This window comes from Pectinophora gossypiella, chromosome Z (assembly GCF_024362695.1).
Source record: "Pectinophora gossypiella chromosome Z, ilPecGoss1.1, whole genome shotgun sequence".
In the NCBI taxonomy this organism is placed as follows: domain Eukaryota; kingdom Metazoa; phylum Arthropoda; class Insecta; order Lepidoptera; family Gelechiidae; genus Pectinophora; species Pectinophora gossypiella.
The window spans coordinates 8,050,279-8,075,088 of record NC_065433.1 but is presented as its reverse complement, the minus strand read 5'-3'; the positions used below and the strand labels follow the sequence as shown (position 1 = coordinate 8,075,088).

The following is a 24,810-nucleotide window of genomic DNA, read 5'->3' as shown; positions in this document are numbered from 1 at the left end:
ATCTGTGCGATAGATTTTTCTTTCGAATTTTGCAGATTGTAAATAACCCTTTATTCACTAAAATTGCTAGACTCTCTGAGGAAATTGTTTCCTCATCCTATTGGGTTCATAAAGATCTCCCTTGTTTAGTTAAAAGTTATAAAAGATTCAATAATATAGTTGCCCCGACTTATCGATCTTCCTTGTTGCCCTTATATCAATCTAGTTTTAGTTGTCTCGTATTAAAGCCTACCATTATTTACGATTTTATTAAAAATGATTCCAACCAAAACTTTGAATTTAGAAATGCTGTCAACGAAAATTGGTCTGACACACATTGTATATACACTGATGCCTCTAAGCATTCCGGTAGAAGTTGCGTCGGTGTGGGAGTCTATCACTCTCAATTCAATATTGTACAGAAAATTAAACTTCCACCGGAGACATCTGTCTTCACAGGTGAGTGTTTTGGCCTCTTCAAGGCATTGGAGTACATAATTTTAATGAAACTACAAAAATCTATTATATTTACTGATTCTCTCAGCTCTCTGCAGGCAATAGAACGCTTTGCCTTTAAATCTCACAAACAGGTCCCTTTAATTTTTTCTATCAGAGATTTGTTGTTACAATGCAGGGTGAAGGGTTATAATGTCACTTTGGCATGGATTCCAGCACACGTTGGTATAACTGGTAATGAAAGGGTGGACCGATTAGCTAAGGATGCAGTTCTTTCTGGAGATATTTTCCCTTACAACAACTTTAGTCACGACTTACAGAACTTACCTGACATATACTTAAGAGACGCCTGGAATGTGCTTTGGGCTAACAACATGGCCAAAGGTAAATACTACCGTGTTATCCAAGAATCGATCCCAAATAAACCTTGGTTTTTTAAATCAGGCTTAGGTATTGATAAAAGAGCAACCTCTGTCATATGCAGACTTCGCCTAGGGCACGTCTGCACTCCAGCACATCTATATAAATGTAATATTATATCCGATCCATTTTGTTCCTGCGGTGAATATGGAGATGTCAATCATATTTTCTTCTCCTGTCCCTTAAATGACCATTCCAGTTTTATTACCCAATTGCTCCATATCCAAGTTCCGCTCCCTACTTCTATTTCTTGTTTACTTTATTTAAATTGTTCTATTGTATATAAAACTATTGCCCTATATATTGCTAAAAATGATATTAATTTATAAAAACATGTATTTGTAAATATGTAATTGTAAATAACATGTATATATCTAACTAGAATATCCCAAATTCCAATCCTGTTTCCCTTCATTTTATTACCGTATTTCTTTTCCATATCCACGTTTCCCTAACTTTAATTCCTTGTATTTGGCTAAATGCGTTGCGAAGCCATTACCAAAAAAAAAAAAAAAAAAAAAAAAAAAAAAAAAAAAAAAAAAAAAAAAAAAAAAAAATGTCAGTCTTTCGTTCGATCTTTAGTGTTACCAGTTTTTAAAATAGTAATAATAAAATTACTGCACATTTTTTAATAGTTATAACAAGGAATTTATTAAAAATGTAATTGAAATTGTATTAGGTACCTACTTATGCGTAAAAAAATAATCTTATACGAACTTTAATAATATACCGCTTTAACAATTAAACGGCCAAGTGTGACTCACACCGCACACTGAGAATTCCGTAACGGCATGCGCCAGTTAATATATATATTTTTAATTGAATAAATTAATTTAATTAAATAAGTACCCATTAATGCCCATAAGATATTCACTACAGAAATTTTACATTTTTGAAAAGAATTACCGGCTACCTTTGCTATGTATACAAAATCAAAATGTTGTATTCCATATAAGCTTTTTTTTTGGCATTAACTACTTGGCCGGACAAATGGGGAGCGCTGAAGGCTCTCACCCGGTACAACGTTTAAGACAACAGGCCTGAGGGTGCCCAGTTGGGCGCGAACCTCGGCTCAGGGCATCGTCTGAGAGGAAAAATATTTGAAAGAATTAATCGACCCTAGTGGGTCGATAGCGATAAGCGCTGAATGAGGGAAATCGTCGACCACGCCGGCGGGGTCGGTATCGGGGTCCTGAAGTGTTTGGTGTCGCGAGCTGATTGGCTGCCTCTATGGCTAGCCATATAAGCTAAATCTATAATAGATCTCGTCAAAAACTGTAAAATAAAAGTTGCCGCGTCAGCGCCTCAACTGCCACAAGTACCGATGTAGTAACGGCGATTACTAGTTGTGGCCGTGTTTTTTCGTTTGCTTTCCGCGCTTACCATAACCATAGTTTATCAACAACCACTCACCCTTTCGAGCGAAATAAATGATGAATTCTAGTAACCACCGTTTGTGACTTGCAGCAGTGCCTAGTGGCTTACTTTGGCACTGCTACCAGACGCAGTTCGGCCGCAGATACAGAACGCGGCACAGGCTGCTTATCAGGCCAGTGTCGAATACTGAGAGGGATGATTCAGACCATGATTCTGAGTTGATATCAAGTGGAATTTCCTGTCGCAAAATTCATAAAAATTTTATATTTTTTTATTTTTTTTTAGTCCCATATTGTGTTTTAAGCTGCATAGAACCTACATTTAAAATAAACAAATAAAAATTACTAATTATTAAAATTTATCAATGCACGCGTAACGTAGCCGCGCGTAGGTTTACCGACTGTTTCGCGTTGTTTGACTTACATTGCAGCACAGTAAAAATTCAAAATCTTAATTAAACATTGGCGACAAGAAAAACACCCACCATCGTTTGTAGTACAATCAAATAGGCGTTCTATTTTTTGTCGTTACGATGTCACTAACACCCTGTAGGGTTCGTACAGGAGCTAGCTATGGAGCCACGGTATAACATAACATAGGAACAGAGCGGTTATACTTATCCTAATTTTAAGTTTCAGCGGATAAAAAAATGACAGGTATAACTTGAAATAAAATTAGATGGTATGTACAGGAATTAACACTATAATTAACATCCGGTACGGAACCCTAAATTTAAAAAAAAAAGTTGAACCAACCGCTCTGTTACATCTCTGTTACATACCTAATATGAATCTGTTTCATTCACTCCTTTGGGTCACGTTTGCACGTTTGTATTTCATTTCACTCACTTCACTTTACAAACGAACGACGTATTTCATTCGCTAGCATTGTATGCGCTTACTGTCTTTCAGTAATTTATAAAACATTTTTTTAGTTTCGAAGCTTTCTTTTACTTGTCTGCGTTGCTTTATTAGTATTTTAATTGTATTTTAGGATAATTGCGTGATATAATTATAATGTTAGAAAGTGTATAAATAACATAACCAACAAGGTACTGTATAACAGTACCTGCTGCGTATCACAATTTTGGTGCCTACTAGAAAATTGACATAAAATAAGGTAAGTTAAAAAAATCGTCAAAAAATATATTTAATTTTGTATTACTTTTAATACAAGTTTCATAAAGTTTCGCTTTAACAAATAAGAAACATAAGCTGATTTTAAAGACGTGTAAGTGTATTTTTTTTAAGTTGAGATTAAAAACCTTACATTAATTTATTATGTTATTGATAATGATTAGACGTTTTTACTTCGAAATATAATGTCGTTTATATTTTATTCATTTGTTTTCTCTACGAGAGAGAGAGTGTATATTTCGTAAACGGGTAGTACGTTCCCTCGATTAGACTTTGACACCAGCTGGCGTTGTACATGTGTGCGTGCGTTGCCATTGCGTTGCGAACGTGTAGGTATTTATATCCTGTTCTGCGATTGTATTTGTGTATAAATAACGATTTCTCTACGCAAATACTGGAAGAATGTTAAAAAAGAAATAGTCTAGAATCTGGCACAGTTAGAGTAGTTAAAAATCTAAACTTTATTCCTCCAGTTTGTGGAATAAATTGAAATTGAACAGAGTATTTAAACCAATAAAAGTAGTTGCTTGGTGATTTGTGTTTATTATTCTCTGTTGTGATAAGAGATCAGCTGGTTTAATATTTATTATGATTGGCTTCCACATCTGACTTATAGTGTTATCATCAAGTCTAGCTCAAAATTGCGAGATGTTAGGGTTCTAACAACTATAGAACGAACAGGGTCTCCAGAATACATTTTACCATCATATCCGGTTCAAGCCCTTTGTAAAAGGATGTGAAGATTCTTTGCATCTTACAAACATGATGAACTGAGGTTAATCACTGACTGCAATGAGTTGCAGATATCATTAGAAAGCTCATCATATTCTCTTAAGAATGTAATACTAAATGGCTGCAAGATTCTTCCCCTGCCATGTGGTTTTAACAACCCCTATATTGTAGGTCTATAGAAAGTTCATGTAATAAATTTTTGATGATATCTACTGTGTGCTTGTGGTGAGATGAGATTGTTGCAACCATGGGAATGTATTAGTAAGTACATAAGCTTAGCAACGGACCGAAGAGGATGGTGCAAAACAGGAGGCCTTTACCCAGCAGTTGATTGATGATTTGCAAATCATCATCATCTCTAGCATTATCCCATTTTCAAAGAATCTGCTTATCTAACCAGAGGATTTACAAGACCTGGTACTTTACAAAAAGAGAAATTATTTCAGGCTTGTACAGTACATTGATATACACATAAAATACAAGACACAATATTGTTATGGTCTTGTTTGGCATCCCTTATTCATTAAAATCCATCATTCATCATTCATCATCATCATCAGCCATTTTGAGAATAAGGTGAGTGCACTCGCAACTAATCTTTCAGAGAAGTCAGTTCCAATTTTTGAATGCAGATATTCCCTGATTTTTACATAAAAAAAAATACAATACTGTCACCTTATTATTATATGTAAGTAATAGGTCTTAAAAACGCCAATCTATGCGAATGTAACTTTGTCTACAAATTTCCAACTTTCAACACAACATTTCAACATTTTCAACTTTTTTGATAAATGTTTGAAATGGGGTATGGACATAGAGTACTTTCCAGGGGGTACTTATCGCGATAATTGAAATCCACGTGGACCATGTCGCTTGTGTAAAGCTAGTAACACTGGATAATATCCTTCGTCGACTTCCGTATCATTTCTGACGAGTTCTAGTTCTGCCCTACATCAATAACGATCACAAGCGTGAATAATTACAATTCATATAGCATATATAAAATCTACTATCTATTACTTTACTATAATATAGTATAGTAAAGCAATGTGCATTGTACAAGTTATAGTAAGTGTAATGTGCATTCATAATTCATATATTTATACAATGGGACAATGGGCAAGTTGCGAATGCTGCCGCTTTATGAACGTCTAATTAAACTCCGGAACCTGTGAATGATTGATCGACGATCGATTACCTCATTAAATCCCTAAGTACACAGAGATGGTACTACAAGGGGTGCTGGCCGGGAGCGAGAGTTTAAGAATAAAATAAAAAATATTGTTATAAAGGTCCACATTAGATAATTATATTGCATAAGAAAAATAAAATCTGGGTTTTCAATATGTGTAGGTACTTTGAAAACAAAATTTAGTGTATTCACTCTTGTATAGACCAGTGCGGTGGGGTGTATTTATATTGTAATTAATTTTATTGATAATTAAAATACCAACTAATGGTATTTGACCACAATTTCACACTGCTGTGTAAGGCTGGAAAGTTAGCAACGCTTAAGACTATCGAAATATACCACCACGCCATATATTTACTAAAAACTTTCTTGGCTATTGTTTCCTTTTTTATAAAAACAATAATTAGTAACATCTGTTTCTTTCTGCAATACTGAATCTTTTAATTTCGACTTAGACCGATATAAGTCGTTAAAAAAATTATATAACAAAGTCTACCTTCTATTACGCAACTTCTATAGAACGTCTAAGGACGAAGAAAGGTAGTTGTAAACATGTCGTAACAAACCAAAACAAACGGCCTATAATGGGAAACCATTTCTCTGCTGAACCCTGACCTATAGTGGAGGTTTGACAATCTCTTTATAATCATAAAATCTATATCACTCAGTCACCGCGGCACAGCAACCGCGTCGCATGTATTTATATCGAAGGTTTCGAGCAGTAAACGCAGCAAAGGTATCTACGTAGGTAGATGGCGTACGGCTATTGGTCGAAGCCCTCGATATATATGCTATCCCGCGGGGGCTGGCATAATATAGCTTTTATTGGCGAATTTTAAAAATGGATGCAGTAGTTCAAGACAAACAAACTTATAAACTTTACCTCTTTGTAATATTTTTGTTTTATTTTCGCAGTGAGCCAGCATGGCAGAGGCCCATTCTGCGGTGGCGTTCTCGTTCGCCATCACCCACGATGGGTGGGACGTGAACTTCGACCGGGAGGTGCTGTACCTGGTCTGGGAGTCTGGTCTCCGCTCGTGGAAGAAGCGCCTCGCCAGGTTCAGGGTGAGCCGCCATCATTATTTCTAAAACTAGTTCTATCTCTGTCTTATATAATTATTAATGCTAGAATTTATGTTGTTCTACGAAACGTCAAGACGGAACTTTTCTATTGAATTTTAAATTGAATAGGTAGGTAGTTGTACGTCAATAATAAACATGGTGAAATCGCAGATGAAATAGATGTTATTCTTGGTCAAATTGTTAAAATACTTAAAAGTAAAAAATGACAGATGTATTGAGGTTTTTTAGTTAGACTGACTTCTATTTCTAGATTATAATTATGTTCGAACCAGTCATCTACCTACTTAAATTAAGCAACTTAAAAAGTGACAATGAAGTCACCGAAGCATTATACTGTTAAACATGTACATAATATTATAATCTGTTTAACTATGAGCTACTTACAGTGAGCGTAACAAGATAAATTTAATAAAATAGTAAATAATTGTTAAAAATATAAACGGGAGGGTTTATAAAGCGTACTCTTGAGCCGTGATCGTTCAGTGGTCGGATTTCCCACTTTCAATTCCGCAGGTTCCTGGTTCAAATCCCGGATTGACCACTATATTTGTATTTTATATATTCAAAAATCGAAAATTGTACATGTCGTATGCATACCATCACAAATATTTACCGAAGGGTGTTACCTAAACTGAATAAAAATATAATAAGCAAATCATTTCTTACGCGTGTCGTATTTTATCTATAACCTATATAGATAAAGGTTACTTTATATTATGTATATATTACGAGATATATAGTATAGTTTAATAGGTAAATATCACATTGTCAAAAGGTCAGGGATAAACGGTAACGACGAAATACAAACAAAATGACTCAATAAATAGTAGACTAAACAACCTGGAGCAAAAGGTAAGTGCAAGAGGTATTAAAAGATAAGCTAAAAGAAATAAGATAAACTTGCCTGTACTATCTGTTTTCTTTGTATGTTTCTTGTGTCTGTTTTATTGTGTACAAACAAATAAATAAATAAATAAAAATGATACCTACCTAGTAGAAAAATATACATAACATAACATAAATTGCTTATATACGTTTTACTGCTGGGCACAGGCCTCCCCTCGATCAACCGGAAGGGGTATCGAGCATACTCCACCACACTGCTTTGGACCAACGGCATAATGTGCCCGAAAACATTTTAGTTTTCCGGACAATCCAAACAAGGTGATACAAGCCTGCAATGACATAGCTAAACAAAAGACAGACTCACAAAGTGACAAAGTGCGCATCGAGAATCGAAATCGAACCTCCAGATCGTGGTCTCAAAGCTCTAACCACCATCCCATGGAGGCTATTGAACGTATAAACTAATGTATAAATACATTAGTTATTGTGCTTTTTCATCGCTACTGCACATACCTTAGATCGTTCCATCATTGTTGAAAAAAAAAAACAATGCTCATCATCAACAATTAAAATAGTTGTGTGGGAACACAACTATTTTAATTGTTCCAAATGAAACTGGTAATGAAAATTAAAGAGTACATTCTAATGATTTCTTCCGACATCTTTCTTAGCGATAACCTTTCGGTTGGATGCTCTAGCAGAGATGAGTATTAGCAAGATTGAGATATGCACGTGTGTTGTTTATTTATCTCCCGGAGCTACACTTTACAGTTTTACACTATTATGTTACCTTCTGGTTACAGAATAGCGTGCACAATGGCGTGTACCCCGGGCACCTGCAGTCGCTGTATGTGCTGTGGACGCTACTTGTGGCGGCCCACTTCGGTGGCTTCAACATACCCTTCGGACTGGTCCAGAAAGCCCTCACGATCATGCCTGGGTGAGACTACTTTTTATACAACAGGCTAGATGACAACCTAGTCAAATATCTTTTTAAGAAGCGATAAAACTTTTTATTTTGTTTGTACAACTTATTGTAACATCAATCTTGATTAAGAATCGTTAACAAGTCAAAAGGAAAAATATGGATTTTTATCCTTAGTCTGGCTTCTAATTCTAGATTAGACCGAGTCATCTAACTAATATTAGCTTTCCACCCGTGAATTAGACCGCGTGGACTTTGGTTTGATTTTTAAATAGAGCAACACGGATCTCCGCGATTATTAAGAGTGTTGACTCTCTTAAAAAATAAAAGTAATTTTACCCTATGCCCGTCTCTAGGTTTCATTCGATCTGTTCCAATATTCGTCAAAAAATCAACCTAGAAACTTAGGCGTGAAAATGATAATATTGATTTAAGATTTTATCTACGCCCAATAAAAAGTGGACAGATGATTTTGATGTCTTTGAATGGGATGGCTTAACATCTGAATGCATAAGAAGTAATGGAAGAAGAGGATACGCATTTGCTCAGCAACGGAATTCTGCAGGTATACATTACTAAAATATCTACGTATTAATGCGACGTAATTGTAAAATTATCTTCCTATCTATTTAAATGCTTAGATAAATGTAAGGTAGCCTAGAAACTGAATGGCGACAAGGCATGTGATGCGTTTGTTGTCTATTTTAAAAGCTTAAATATTATTTTGAAAACTCGCCAGTTTTCTTTAAAAACAACACGTTTTGAATACTATAATTACTTACGTACAGACTGACAATTAGATGTGATCAGATATGCCGCAATTAATTAAGACTTCTATGCTTCGGATCCGGGATATATCTAAAACTTATCGGGCAATTGATAACAGCGATTTGAGCTATATTGTTCAATGACGAATATTTAAACGTACTACGCAAATTAACATCATAATTAATAAGGGAACATGAACTCTTTATCTACCAATCCAATTAGATACATACAAAAATCTACAATTTGCTGACATAATGACTAATTAACATGAATTGACATCGCCGAACCTACTTTCAAGTTTCAGGAATCAACTGCTTAATGTTTGCATTTCATGAATAATATCGTTTTTTTTTATAGTAACCTAACAGTGTACATAAAACAATAGTCTATATTCGCACCACTGCTGGGTTCGGTTACGAGTACTAATATGTATACACTTTGAAACCATGTCACATTAACTTTTTTAACAAATGAAACCCTAAGTCTCACTAAATGTCAAATATGATAGTGCGTCAGGGTTCTAAAGTGGGTACATGTTATTGCTCATGACTCTACAGGCTTCCGCTCAATCAACCGGAGGGGGTTCCGTGCTTCGGAAGAAACGTTAAGCCATTGGTCCCGGACTACTTGCCCAAACACCTCCACCAACCGCACTGGATTATCGTGATGGAATATGCTCCATACCATCTCCAGTAGATAGGTTTGATAATGTACTCAATTATTTTTTTTTCATTTAGACATTCTACGATGTGGCAAGTGATCGCTTGCTTGCTGGCTGCGCTTACCATGTGGCTTTCCGTCATTTTCCTCATGCGGTATCTCCTCAAAATACTCCTAATGTACAAGGTAATATATCAGTGACGATCTAAAAACAATGCTTACTTCTTATCGCAGGCTCGCAGACGACAGCAAACATCTGTGTATATTGTATACATGTGGTTGAAATTTAGATAAGACATCTAATTAATACGCGGAAACTGAACTTCATATCATATCTATGTACAGCTTTAGACACGCCCTCAGTATATGCTCATAGTATACGTTTAATTCTGCTGGCCAGTTATTTTGTGCGCCATGTGGCCGAACCTTCAAATCGAAGTTCGGTTTTGCTAGCCACATTAGAGCCTATCATAACATCGACCTTGGATAGAAATTTAGGAGTCGCCGTCGCCGGACACAGCTTGGATGATGATGATGATGACATATGCTCATATTGACGCTGATATATTGGTTTCTATTTCAAAATATAGGTGTGTGGCGCAGGTGTAGATACCCTGTTTTATTGGTGCCTTCTCCGGTCTATGATAAAACAAAAGGCACTACACTAACCTTTCGCCAAACATCAATAAAACCTCGTATCACCTGGCACCATACTATCCATCTGATAACGAAGTCTCAAAAGGGGCTTGCCTTATGATTTAGTACCTCAGCCCACTCTATTAGAAATTCAGGGCGTGATTTTATATATGTGTAGACTAACATGTATTAAAAGCGCTCTTGTATGTAGACTTTGTATATGATGTGACGATGTAACAGGGTTGGATGTACGAGTCACGCGCGCCCGGATCCAAGGTGTCGTGGAAGACCATGCTGTGGGTGAGCGTGGTGAAGGTGCTGTCAGGCTGGAACAAGCCCAAACTGTACAGCTTCCAAGGGTCGTTGCCCCGGCTGCCACTGCCTACTGTCAAAGACACCATGCGACGGGTATGACTCCTTTAACTACATTTTCTTTTATTGCTCCTTTCCTGGTGGAATGGAAGCGAATAAATAATAATTGATATCACGTGGTTTCCGTGGTGCCCGGTCAATGTCAGTAGGCTCGCGTGCTCGCCCCCTAGATGGGCCTTAAAACTAGCGAGGAGTGAGTATATGTACTATACATCTCTGCCTACCCCATCGGGGATACAGGCGTGATGTTATTTTATCTTAAACTAAACTATATTATAGCTTACTTGTAACGACTTTAATACCTAGTGACTGTAATCTGCCTAATCCACAGGTCAATGCACTATACAATTATCGGTGTGTGAGATTTGTGATGAGGAATGTAAGGAATTGATTATTTTGTGTTATTTTGATTATAAAATAATAATGCGTGACGTGTACTGATAAAAATCACCTTGTTATGTAACAGAGTTACTCAGCGAATTCGCCAATATCAAGCCAAGTCATGTAGTGAATGCCATTTTAGGCAAGTCTATTTAATAAAAGTTTCTATGCTGCATTGGGAAAACACACAACACGTTCAACTATTTGTCTTCCCGGGCATGTTGTAAAATCTATGTTATGGACGATATTCACTTTTCACCATAAGATCCGTCATAAATATCCATATTAGGACTTCGTAACAACAGTACCTATAAGTTGTCTTTGATTACTTGTTGCTCTTCCTACCCTATTAGGGATCACGGGCGTAATTATGTATGTAAGTATGTATTTAAAAAAGTAGAAAAGCATCAAGAAAGTTTGTAAGATTAATTCGGTCAATTTGCAGTACCCGTTTATTTATATGTGTGAAAAGTTTAGCTGCTTATCATCCCAAGCATGTCAAAAAAGTATCCAACGTGATAATAATATTTTATTTTAATATTTTATTTTTCTTTCTTCCTTCTGTGATGGACCACTATAATGCCGACGCGTGGTGATTGATCCATTTAAACTTTCGTATTAAAGTGTCTTCTAATAGATTGTACCTCTGCTCACCCCATAAAGCCGACAGAATATCAGCGTCGTGGCTCACGCCAAGCGAGTTCCTTTTATTCAGTCATTTTTGTTTTTATTTCTGTTTTAGATATTATTTTGTGCGGTTTTTGTAATATAAATAACAAACTAAACACTTTTAGTGTTAGTGCTAGATAACTAAGTAATATAGATAAGTATAACTTAGTTGTTGTACTCAGTGATGCCAACTTAGCTACTTTTTTACTTATTTAGTGACATACAGCTACAATTTAATAAAACTGGTAGCTACTTGCCAACTGCCAGGCAACACTGGTTGTACTGTTAGGTCAATGTACCTGTTACTGTGGAGGTGGAGGCTGGCGTTCTGACATAATAAGTAAACGTTTCTTTCTTCATGGTTTATGTATGTATAGTTAATATAATTTGTGTGCAGTACCTGGTCAGCGTGCGGCCACTACTGGATGACGAGAACTACAAGCGTGTGGAGAGATTGGCTAAGGAGTTCGAAGAGGGCATCGCGGTCAAACTGCAGAGATACCTCATCCTGAAGTCATGGTAACATTTACTACAACTAATATGATGGTCCTCCGAGACGTATCTGTCGACGGCGACACCTTTAGCTAGTGTTTGCACGGGCGCGAATCGTGGGAGAAGCTTGCCAATCTGAGATCGGACTCTCGATCTGCTGTCAAATCGGGATTACAAAACTTTGAACGAGCCCCTCTTGAAGATCTTGACGCCAAAAACTCAACTAATATAATACCACGGGGGTTAAAAAGGTAACATGAAGCAATTCATCTAAAAAGCAATATTGCAATTTGACATTTGCGCGTATAAAAGTAAGTGCACAATGCAAACAAATGACAAATAGCAATATTGCTTTTTCGATGGACTGCTTGGATATGGCCATTTCAACCCCCCAGTTATAATAATATATTGTTCATAATGGTTAGTAATGGGAATTGTTCATTTGCATGCAATGATGATGTATATTATGTTGGTAAGATACACAGAGTTTCACATCGTATATCCTTTACAGGAACAATAGATAAACAATGTTTGGATCTTAAAAGGACATGACTCTTGCGGCTTTAAATATTTGTTAGGATTTTTTAACGAGTTGTGCCACCATAGCACGGGTAGCTAAATAGTCGACATGAGTCAATCAGATATACTGCATTATAATTACACGTCGAAAACTCTCTACACTAGCGACTCCTAAAGTGGGTTCCGTAGAAAAATCACCAGGGTACCGCGAAAGTAAAAGTTAAAGTAAAGAATAAAGTGTTTCAGTGTTAAAAAGTCGTTGATGTATTTTAATTTGTAATCACTGGATATAAAGAAGTATAATTTGTGTGTGTCATTGGAACTCGACATTATTATGACGCAAAACCAAAAAGCAATGATTTTGAGCATGTTTGGTTTGTCTTGATGGGCCTAGATGGCCTAGGTGGATGTAGCCTTAGGTGGTTGTTATCAAATTCAAATATATCTTTATTCAGTTGGTAACATAGTTACACTTTGAATCGTCAATTTTTACATAACGAACGTCTCATCCGCCTAAAACTACTGCAGCTTCTCACAACCTGTATAGCCGGGGAAAAGAAGCTGCAAGAAAAACATTAGCACAGGGCCCTAGACGTTCTTTAAAAAAATATATCCAGGGTCTGATAATGACCAGGAGGTATTTCCTCGCACTTGACTGGCTTTTATACCTTTACTCGTGCTGTAAGAGCTTTCTTCTTGCACAAATTTCATGATTCTAAGCGTATAAATTAATTCCGTAGTCTAGTGGTTAGAGCGTTAGGCTCACGATCTGGAGTTCCGGGTTCGATTACCGATGGGGACATTGTCGAAATCAATTTGTGAGACTGTCCTTTGTTTGGTAAGGACTTTTCAGGCTCTAATCACCTGATTGTCGGAAAAAGTAAGATAATTCCGTGTTTCGGAGGGCACGTTAAGCCGTTGGTCCCGGCTAATAGCCGTAAAAACACCTCCACCAACCCGCAGTGGAGCAGCGTAGTGGAGTATGCTCCATCCTCCGGTTGATTGAAGGGAGGCCTGTGCCCAGCAGTAGGACATATAAGGCAGTTTATAAGCGTATAAAAAGTACCCCACGAGATTTTGTTACTCTACGAACTGTATGAAAATAAGGCTAAACATGGCTGTATATTGGATTACTTTTATTTAAAAGCTTGATATTTTACAACTTCAAAGGACCGGAGATATCTATTTCGATATTTATTACATCTTGAAACCGCCAGCCGTCTCCAAAAACAAAGGGTCTTGACATACAGATGATAACAAAATTAGCCAAATCGGTTCAGCCGTGCTTGAGTTTTAACGAGACGTACGAACAGCAATTCATTTTTATTTTATTTTTAGGTGGTCAAGCAACTACGTGTCTGACTGGTGGGAGGAGTACGTGTACCTGCGCGGCCGGTCGCCGCTGATGGTGAACTCCAACTTCTACGGAACTGACGCCATCTTGTTGAGGCCGACGGGCAACCAGGCGGCGCGCGCCGGCACCATCATACATCTCTGCCTCAAGTTCCGCCGGCTCATCGACAGGCAGGAGTTGGAACCTGTGAGTACTCCTTATTCTTCTATAAGTATATATTAAAGAAGAAACTGACTAGCTGGCTGATCGATGCATGCGTAGCCAAAACCGCAAGGTCTAGAAGCATGGAATTTTGCAAAAAGGATCCAATAATGATGTTAGTAAGCACTAAGGAACGATTTTTGGAAAAGTATCCCTAAGATACTAAAAAGGAGATGGAAGTTTGTATGAAATTAGAAATGTAAAAAAATATAAATGCGAAACCTCAAGTTCACGCGGAAAGCTAGTACACATACACCTCACGCCAGTCGCCTTTTCGATACATTATGTACGAATTCATAGTAGTACTTCTTCGAATGTTAGTACGAAACGAAATCGTACGAAACTGCGTACAAAGTGCAGTCTGCGTCAACATTTTAATCGTTTAAAACCTAAATAATCGTCTATCAAACTCGCTGGCTTCCACTGCCCATCAGAAATTTCATACATACTCTCTAATGTACGTATAGAGTACTCTTCAGACCACAGAAGACATATTTACATACAGAAAGGACACTTATGTACCTTCAAGTATTCATGAAGACAATTTAACACCAATATCTCAGCTCTCAGTGGTCAGATAATCATTATTTTTCGCTTTTTAAAGGCACTTTTTGTGTAGGGTGTTTTATTACATTTTCAATTTTTGTATGTTGTTAAATAGGGGAACCTAATTACAGAATTAACAAGAAATAAAATTAAACAAAAATAAAATAACATGTTGTTAATCATTTTGACAGTGTTATATAAATTTAAAAGCCACGCTATTGTCGGTGCAACATTTGCGATGCTACTTTTTAGGGAAAATAGGGCAGTGGTTCCGCAGTACTCTGTCTGACAGTTGTATATTCCTAATAATAATGAAAAATATTAAAAAATAGTATAGCTTCTTCATATTTCTGTCTTTTTAGACATTTATCATATCACTAAATGGGTAAGTATAACTTTTGCGTACACCCTAGTAGGTCACTCACGCGTAGAAACACGAGTAAAATCGATTGTATGGTGTGTCCGGGATGTGCTTCAGACAGTGAGGCTACAGCTCAAATACAACCTCACGATACTTGTCCCTTCCAGATAATGCTTCAGAACATGGTGCCGCTGTGCTCGTGGCAGTACGAGCGTCTGTTCAACACGGTGCGCGTGCCGGGCGTGGAGACGGACAAGATAGTACACTACCAGGACTGTAGCCACGTGACTGTGCTGCACAAAGGCCGTTGGTTCAAGCTGATCGTCTACTCCCGCGGCCGGCTGCTCAACCCCGCCGAGATTCAAGTGTAACTTACTTTTCCTCACTAGTACATCAGCCCCTTAGACTACATAAAATCACGCCCGTAATCCCTAGGGTGGGCAAGTGCCACAAGAAATAGACTTTTATCTACTTTTTATGCGAAGGAAGGAGTAGGTTGTGGCCAACCTACTTGCCAGTTTTTAAGCCGCTCGAAGGTCTGCGACTTCGCTTAGCGCACAGGGAGAGGCTCGAAATGAAAGTCGCTAAACGAACACCCATCCAATGACGGACCACTTCCGATAATACTAGTTTGTTGTTAAGTCTTCTTCTATCGTGTGGGTTGTGAGGTGGAATACTAACCCCTGCAAGCCCAGATGCGCTTTAGGTCCCTAACACGGCTCATGTAAAGTACGCGGTATAAACGTGTTATTCTGGGACGTTACTATAGCCTGCGTATTGCGCTCAGCGCGAAGCCATCCGAGGATTCCTTTTCAAAAGAGGAATAAGGCATTTGGCATTTGAAGTATAAAGATTATTTGGTTGTGCAGGCAAATCCAGCAGATCCTGGACGACAAGTCGGAGCCGCTGGTGGGCGAGGAGCGCCTGGCGGCGCTGACTGCGGGCGAGCGCTCACACTGGGCGCACATCAGACAGACGCACTTCAACCGCGGGCACAACCGCACCTCGCTACACTGCATCGAGCGCGCTGCCTTCAACGTCTGCCTGGGTAACTACATACTTACATAAACTCACGCCTATTTCCCACCGGGGTAAGCAGAGACTATGGTTGTCGAGAACTCTTTAGTTGGGCAGCAACTGGCTGATCCCGGCCAGTCATGGAATGACATTTTTATTTTATCTTTTGATACGTGTTTTGTTTTCTTGTTGACTTTCTGCGGTGTTCCCTTACTGTTATATTTTACATTATATTTTGGCTTTTTTCTTATTAAGTACTTAGTTTTATTACCTATTATCACGAGCCGCCGAACAATAAGTCCGTTACCACGGTATTCCATTTGCTTCGATCCTGATACTTCTCTTGCTGCCTCCACATACTAATACTTATTATAAATGCGATAGTGAGTTTGTGTATTACGCTAGCACGCCTTAACTACTTAACCGAAAAACTGTTATCACGGCATAAAGTACTTTATACGGACTCCTGACCCCTGCGAAAAATAAATTATAAATTAATGCCGACGCAACTCTGTCTGTTCACGTTTAAACCGGCTTAGATCTCTTGTATCATCTTTAACCCAGGGCACGACAGAATAGTTATCATCCCGATAAAGGAGGTTGGAAAAAAAACATGGCATGCGCAGTAACCGAAATTAAATAGTGAAAGCTAGTAATAATAGTGGTGATTCAATGTGGCCGGGGATCACGAAAAGTCGAGCAGAGTGGAAGAAACATTAGAGGCGTTTCCCCAGCAGTTATCAATAGTCTAGACCATCATCATCATCTCCCTAGCATTATCCCGTTTTTCACAGGGTCCGCTTACCTAACCTGAAGATTTCACGGTTTTTTACAGAAGCGACTGCCAGTCTGACCTTCCAACCCGCGAAGGGAAACCAGTCCAATACAGGTTAAGTCACATACCTCCGAAAATGCATTTTTCGGGAATGTGGGTTTCCTCGCGATGTTTTCCTTCACCGCTGAGCACGTGATAATCATTTATGACCGAAACATGAATTATGAAGTCTAGATAAGATCCAATAATATCATTGTGCTGTTTGTTCAGACGACAGAGAGTACGGGTACGACCGCAAGGACCCGGCGCAGCTGGACGACTACGGGCGCGTGCTGCTGCACGGCAAGGGCTACGACCGCTGGTTCGACAAGTCCTTCAACCTCTGCTTCAGCACCAACGGCTATGTAAGTCATATCTTGTCCAAAAAGGTTCGTCAGTTTTCAAATTGATTGCGAGCACTGCGAGTGTGCGAGCACATATTGCCTTTTGAAAATTTATCACAGAAATTGCTGTTGAACCAAAAATGATGCTTATCTGTTCGATTAGAAAGTTTAAATTTGCTTGCAAGAACATTGTTTTCTTTTTATCTAGAGCGAATTTGAAGAGACTGTTGAACTAAAACGTATTTATTTTTTATTCATAAAGCAAAACCTTATTTGATGAATGACAAATGTGACAAATGTTGGCAGCTCTCGTTTTGTACCGGTATGTTGGTATAAGCGATTCTCGCAGTGCAAGCGAAAATTGACCTTGAGGTGACGAACCTTTTCACACAGAACCTTTTCATTCCCTGACTGTACATAAATATTATTTCCTCCTAGACTGCATTTCAAAACCACGTCGGTATAATCGGTCCTAGGTGTGTTTTTATTGGTATTTGTAAAATGTATATTTAATATATCTTTCTTTTTCCTTTACCAGGTTGGCTTCAACGCTGAACACACATGGTAAGTACAATTTTTTTCTGTACTTGTTATTATAAAATTAATAGAGAAACAAAAGATAGTCAAAGGATTAAAATACAATCTTAAGTTAAACATTAACCGTGGGTAATTGATTGTTATATATGTTCAGTATTGCCATAGAGTAAGCAATAACTCTCCGCTCCCCACCAGCGACTGAGCTAGGTTTACCTCAAACCATCCCCGCCCCACACCCCGGTTTTACTTTAGTGTTCAGTACGGCGTCAGACGTTACACAAACATGCGCGAGTACGATAACGTCATTGTGTAGTATCGGTGTATGAAGTGTCCTGTGCGAGGTATTGCTTAGGGACGTTGCCGCGCTGTCCCTAATGAGAATACCAACCACAATATTGTCGATGTAGAGTCAATTTAGGAAAACAACTTAACCAACCTTATTTTTTGGGTGTTTCATCCAAAACTTGTACTTACCCGGCAGAGTGAATTGTATATACAGGATGTTAATGACATCGTAACTAATACTGAGAGGGTGATTCTGAGTTAATATCAAGTGGAATTTTCCGTCGCAAAATTCTTGATTTTCTTATAAATTATTTGCAATTCTATACGTTGGCGATGGAAAATTCCACTTGATATTAACTCAGAATATTGAGCTAAATAACCCCTCTCTATTACGATATCACTAACATTCTGTATAGGCTGTTTCATAATCGTAACGTAATATGTTTACCTAGGGCCGACGCGCCGGTCATGGGACATTTGTGGGAGTACGTGGTCTGGTCAGAATTGGAAATGGGGTAAGTGTCCTTACATAATTTATTAACATAGTTTTTGGGAAATGAATTTGATAACTGAACATATTTCCTGCAGCCCAGCCGAAGCCGTAACATGAGCTCGTACATTCATGTATGAACTAACTAACGCTATTACGTACGCGATCAATAAACCGTGGTCAAGTGGTAAGATCGATCCATTCACGATGGCTCCTGGGTTCGATTCCATGGGTTTGATGACGACGACGTAGTACGGCTTTGAAGTAGACTACTCTAGGCGCCACCCTACTCGCGTCAGACAGAGTACGGCGGGGCGGAAAGCAAGAGGGAAACCACTGCCGTATTTTTCCCTAAAAAAGCAGCGTGGAGAAATGCTGCTTAAATTAATGATGATGAGAATGACAGCAGCGGGGCTGAACAACAACATTCGCTCACTGAACAGATATATAGTATACAGCTTAGTGCTGCTGAGCTGCTTTGGCAGTTGTCATTCTAAGCTATACATATTTAATGATGTATAGTCAATACACGAGGACCCTGGCGGTGTGGTCGATCATCGACCCCACTACCTACGCGACAGCGGAAGGTAATATGATGATGGTGTGCAGGTACAACCCGGACGGCAACGCCCTGGGCACGGCGGAGGCGCCGCCGCCGCAGCCGACCCGCCTGCAGTGGGACCTCAACAAGGAAGAGATCCTCAACGCCATCGACGTCTCCTACAACGTCGCACAAAAACTCCTCAACGACGTCGACCTCAGAATACTGCACTACACTAAATATGGAAAAGGTCAGTGGTGACCATTCCGGACAACCAATCTATTATAATTTGACAGCTCTGGAAATAGGGTGATCCTTCACTTATTCTTAGAGCTAGCTAGCGAACGGCGATAGAGATATATATAGTGTTAGGAAACGCGTCGCTTCGTAGACAAAGTGGTGTGTCAGGATCTTAGTAAGTGGAACTCCGTGGTCTCTGCCTACCCCAACTGGAAATAGGCGTGATTTATTTATATAAACGCGCCCCCAGCCTTTTCCACTTCTTCCTGAATCGTGAATTACCCAGTAATACGTTGTAAATAGGGAAACAAACGTTCTACAACCATCAATTACTTTATAAAAGTTCACTATAGACTAGTGTCTATCATTATAGAAATGACACAATGCTGCTTATTCCTGTAGACACCATGTAATTCTATTTCAAGTTATACCTGTCATTTTCTTATCCGCCGAAAGGGATGGATGACTTAAAACAAAAGTGTGTATAAGCAATAGTCTACAAGAAATTAGCACCAATGTCGGGAGATAGTAATATAAGTCTTGTTTAAATATCAGGTTTCATGAAGAGCTGCCGCGTGTCTCCGGACGCGTTCATCCAGCTGGTCCTCCAGCTGTCGTACTACAGGGACGCGGGCCGGTTCTGCCTCACGTATGAAGCCTCCATGACGCGCCTGTTCCGAGAGGGGCGCACAGAGACCGTCCGCCCGTGCACCATTGAGAGCTCCGCCTGGGTCAAGGCCATGCAGAATCCTAACACTACGGTAAGTGATAGGCAAAGAATACTAAACCTTATGCGTTATAGCATTTAGTGTGGCAGACATGCGAAAGACATTTCAGCAACCCGCAATCGAGCAGCGTGGTGGAGTATGCTCCATGCCGCTCTGGTTGATTGAGGAGGGCCTGTGCCCAAAAGTACGACGTATATAGGCTGATTATGTGTTATATATGGCCTGCGCGACGGCTGGCTAAATAGTTTTTTTTTTGTATGTCTCTTTCACACTAGACTGTACTGTATTTCTGACCTGTGGTCACACGAGTGTAAGAAAGTAGAGATAATATAATAAAGTGCGAAGCTTTTTGGTAGGACTCTGAACCGGTGCGTGTGTTTGAAGCGGTGGATAAATGTAAAGGAAACGACAGAAGTATGTCGTAGGGCCAGTAGAATTGCCTCAATTCCTCCGCTGGGAAATAGGCGTGAGTGTATGTGTACAGGTCGTTAAAAACGACAATTTCATAGGATGCAGCTTTATTTCCGATTATGGTCACGTACCAATAAGATCGTTGTAGGTATAAATGCTTTTTTTTGTTTTATGTAAGGTGGAAGAGCGCGCGGAGTTGTTCGTGAAAGCGAGCATGCGGCACCAGCTGGGCTACCAGGACGCGATGGCGGGCCGCGGCATCGACCGCCACCTGTTCTGTCTCTACGTCGTCTCCAAGTACCTGGAGGTCGAGTCACCATTCCTGCAGGAGGTCTTCAACGAGCCCTGGCGTCTCTCCACCAGCCAGACGCCTTATGGTCAGTCGATACAAGCATCCATACTTTATCAAAAATAAGGCTGACTAAGCAAGAGTAATGTTACTGATGCTTGATAATCAAATGACGTTTCCAATAAGCCTTTGAAGGTGGAAATTCATTGCTGCATCAACAAAATTAAGGTTTAGGCAAAATACTAAATATACTAAAATACAATTCGACAAAAGATTTTGTATTTGTTAGCTAAGCTATGGAAACCACTTGGCCGATGTGCTATGCCATATATAACCCTGTCCTATGTGCTTTGTTTCAATAAAAAAAAAAACAATTGTTGATTAAAAATCTATTTCTTATCGAAATTACTTCTTGCGTAAATGAGACACTATTATTTACGAATGAATGTATTTTCAATTGTGGCGAGGCTTGGGGGACGCCTATGTCCAGCAGTGGACGATTTGCGGCTGATGATGATGATGGTGAATGTATATTTGCAGGTCAAACGAGCATGTTGGACCTGAAGAAAAACCCGAACTGCGTGAGCGCGGGCGGCGGCTTCGGCCCCGTGGCCGACGACGGCTATGGCGTGTCCTACATCATCGTCGGAGAAGAAACCATCTTCTTCCACGTCTCCAGCAAGAAGAGCTGTCCTATCACTGTACGTATCATACCTTATAAGACACTCTATATAAAATTCTCATTCTACACAGACACTACACAGATGAAGTTTAGTACACGCGCAACTGTATTTTATAAAGTTCTCTCATAATATAATTTTATTTGTCTTTCCTATTTTAAACATAATTAGCTTCCTTCCACTTCCAAATCTTGATACTTGCCTAAGCGTTGAGGTTGTCACACCATTGTTTACATCTATCTCGACATCAGCATCTTGGGTTCAAGACGCATTCGGAGCGATAGACACACTCACTGGGTACTTGTGACTGTGTCGCTCTGGATGCCGACAAACGTATCCACTAGTGATGTGGTACAATCTAATTATAAACGGGATCCTTTGTGTAATAGCTACACACAAGAAACCCCACTTAATATTGGGGTAGCGAGCGTTAATTACCATGATAATATTTTCAGAGTTCATCGAACTTCGTGAAGCAGATCGAGGGCTCGCTGAAGGACGTGCAGGACTTGTTTGTTGAATATAAAAAACTCAAACAAAAACAGAGTCAACAATAGAATTATTTCGAAACTTGCGCTTCATTGTTTATAATGTAATATTAATCAATTTTTTGTTGTTGTTGTAATATGTAGTTTATGAATATTGTAGATCTAGATTTTTTTCTTTATGACTCAGGCGATTTTAGTATTCCTTTTTATGTAAATGTTTGTACAATGGTGTCGTGACGTATATTGTTTTATGTACACGGGAGACAACATTGCATTTTTTAGCAAATCTGTCTGACTCCTGTTTAAAAGCCAACACAGCACTGTTTTTGATGTCTTGAATACTAATTATCGTTTTTATATTAAAATCACGTTGTGTAATAAAATAGTTGTGCTCCTGTGATATATGTAAAATTAAAATCCAATTATTTATATGAAATTTAATCAAGGTGAATAGCTTATTAAACTATTAAGAAAATGTACTACTTCCTGCAAATAGTTCAATATTCATTCTTTGTAGCTATACTAAATTCATGTAAAGTTTTAACATCACAATATAGAAAAATTGTCTGTATATTTTGAAATCATGTAATGAATATTATTGAAACAATCATGTCTCTATAACTCGATCCTTTTTTCAGACATCATTTTGATACAAATTTGTTAAGATATAATATTTATTTATTTACTAAGTACTACTTCATGATGTATATCAAACATTAACAACTTAGACAATATTCGCACTTGCATGTTTTAAATACTAAGTACCAATAACGTGTATTTATATATTTTAGCTAGGTATGGGTATAAGAGATAGGATCGAGTGTAAAAAAGTAAAGTGTTGGTAAGCAAGGAAGGATAGATACGTGTTGGAGCCTGGGTGTTGTCTCGACGAGATACAAGCAGAACTATTATAGAGACGAAATACTATTCTTTATATTTTATGTACATTTTGATGCTTTTACACGCATTTTATATCGGGAACTATTTAATTTAAATAAATAGCTGTAAACTAGCATTTCTACAAGACATTTTAGTTTACGGGCCTGTCACAGATCTCCAGGATTCAAACACTTTATAAAGTTATTAAAGCAGCGCATTCGGTATTCCTCATTGTTACGCGTAATTTACTGACACCTGCGAGAGTCAAATAAAAGAAGCCGTAACCGCCACTTACTGCTAATCGAACTCGACGCAATATTTCAGCTGATAGCGTCAGTTTATGTATCGCTGAGTCCATAGATTCGCGCGATATGTCAGAATGTTTAACATAGAAGCTAGTTTACCTTCCAGTCACGAGTTTTAACGAATCTGCGATATGTAGTATGTTGATGAGGAATGACCGTAGCGCAATGTAAATGTGCATTATTGAAGAACTACTTTAACCTTGACTTGTTATGGCGGTTGTCCTCAATAATGTGCTCAAACAAAGGAATAAAATAATGTTAATATTATTAAAAGAATAACTAAATTATATCGTATCAGAAAGACACACTACACCTACAGTCATTTAAGTAATTATTATATTTTGTTAATAAATATTAATGGTTGTACTGAGCACATAATTAGAGGGCAATTATAGAAATGAACAAGCAAGTGATAGATACGTATAATCTTCGGGTTGATTTAAATACTTATTTTAATTTATATAGATTTGCAACTCAACAGGTAGCTAATTTTGTAAAAAAGTTCGCATTGTATGTTACTTTTCCTGATCACAAACATCTAAAAGTTTCAAGAGTGTAAATCTACACTAAGCCAATTCTTCGTTTTACATTTATATATTACACAAAACATTATTACGTTCCACGTCTGCAACCCATTACATTGATTCCAATCAATAATGTTTGTGTTATATTTGAGAATACCTGGCTTTATCATTTTTAATCATAGTATTTTAAGTACAGTAACAAATTATAAGCATAAGTGTTAAGTTAAATAAACTGTTATTACCTAATTACATTTTCAATCAGTTCTTTTCATGTTCTTTGAGATCTGCATCTTGTGTGGGTTCAACGGGTAAGGGTACATTTAAATAAAGTGAAAGAAGATTTTTTTAAAGAAAGTTTTGAACTCATTTGAATTCCTAAGTAGGAAAACTTAATCGGCATAGAAAGTATCGAAACTTTGACGACAAGTCTAGTGGTCAAAAGGTTTACTACGTCTACGTCTTTGTTTCGAATAACACCTAGAATAACACGATATAAATTTGATTGATTTGAAGTATGAATATTCGTGTATTATTTTAAATTGTAACGAAAACTCGGCTATTATCCCGTACTTTTCACTGATCAAATTCTTATCAGTCATGTGATATTGGTAAAAAAAATAATTATTTAATTATCGCTTATATTACAGTTATATTTAATACACACTTGTGAATGTGAACTAATATCTAATAGACATAAATCTACCGAACCGAAAAAAACTTCGAGAGAATGTCAGAATTCCTGAATGTAATGGACCTGTAATTTTAATAATTTAACACGTTTGATTGGAACCGGACGTAAAAATCAAGAAGTTATATTTCCTCACGTTAGGATTCTGTTCACTATGGCGTACTATTTTTTTAAAAGCCTATTTATTTTCTAATTCATTTAAATCTGTTGTAAATAAATGCACATAATATTTAAATATAGTTTTTTTCTTGTCCTTGTAGAATATTATACGTAGACCTAGACTACAATAGATACGAATGTGACGTACTTACCTATAAAATTAATAATGAACAAGTACCTAGGTAATTACCCACTTAAAACTTTTACAACTAGCTATATAGACGTATATACGACGATTTCTTTATAATCGAGGGCAATATCGTCCCTAAGCTTACAACACCGCTCA

At 38.0% G+C, this 24,810-nt stretch overlaps 1 protein-coding gene across 1 annotated transcript; it reads left to right on the top strand.

Annotated features, from left to right (window-relative positions):
* The first annotated feature begins 3,057 nt into the window (after window positions 1-3,057).
* LOC126380507 (carnitine O-palmitoyltransferase 1, liver isoform) lies at window positions 3,058-24,600 on the top strand. The gene is made up of 17 exons (XM_050029965.1): window positions 3,058-3,351; window positions 6,208-6,357; window positions 8,025-8,161; window positions 9,652-9,760; window positions 10,451-10,618; window positions 12,030-12,151; window positions 13,982-14,183; window positions 15,273-15,472; window positions 15,975-16,153; window positions 17,168-17,301; window positions 17,819-17,844; window positions 18,555-18,617; window positions 19,202-19,383; window positions 19,929-20,134; window positions 20,691-20,889; window positions 21,342-21,502; window positions 21,937-24,600. The coding sequence occupies exons 2-17, from the start codon at window positions 6,217-6,219 to the stop codon at window positions 22,036-22,038; spliced, it is 2,331 nt and encodes a 776-aa protein (XP_049885922.1). The 5' UTR covers window positions 3,058-3,351; window positions 6,208-6,216; the 3' UTR covers window positions 22,039-24,600.
* The last annotated feature ends 210 nt before the right edge of the window (window positions 24,601-24,810 follow it).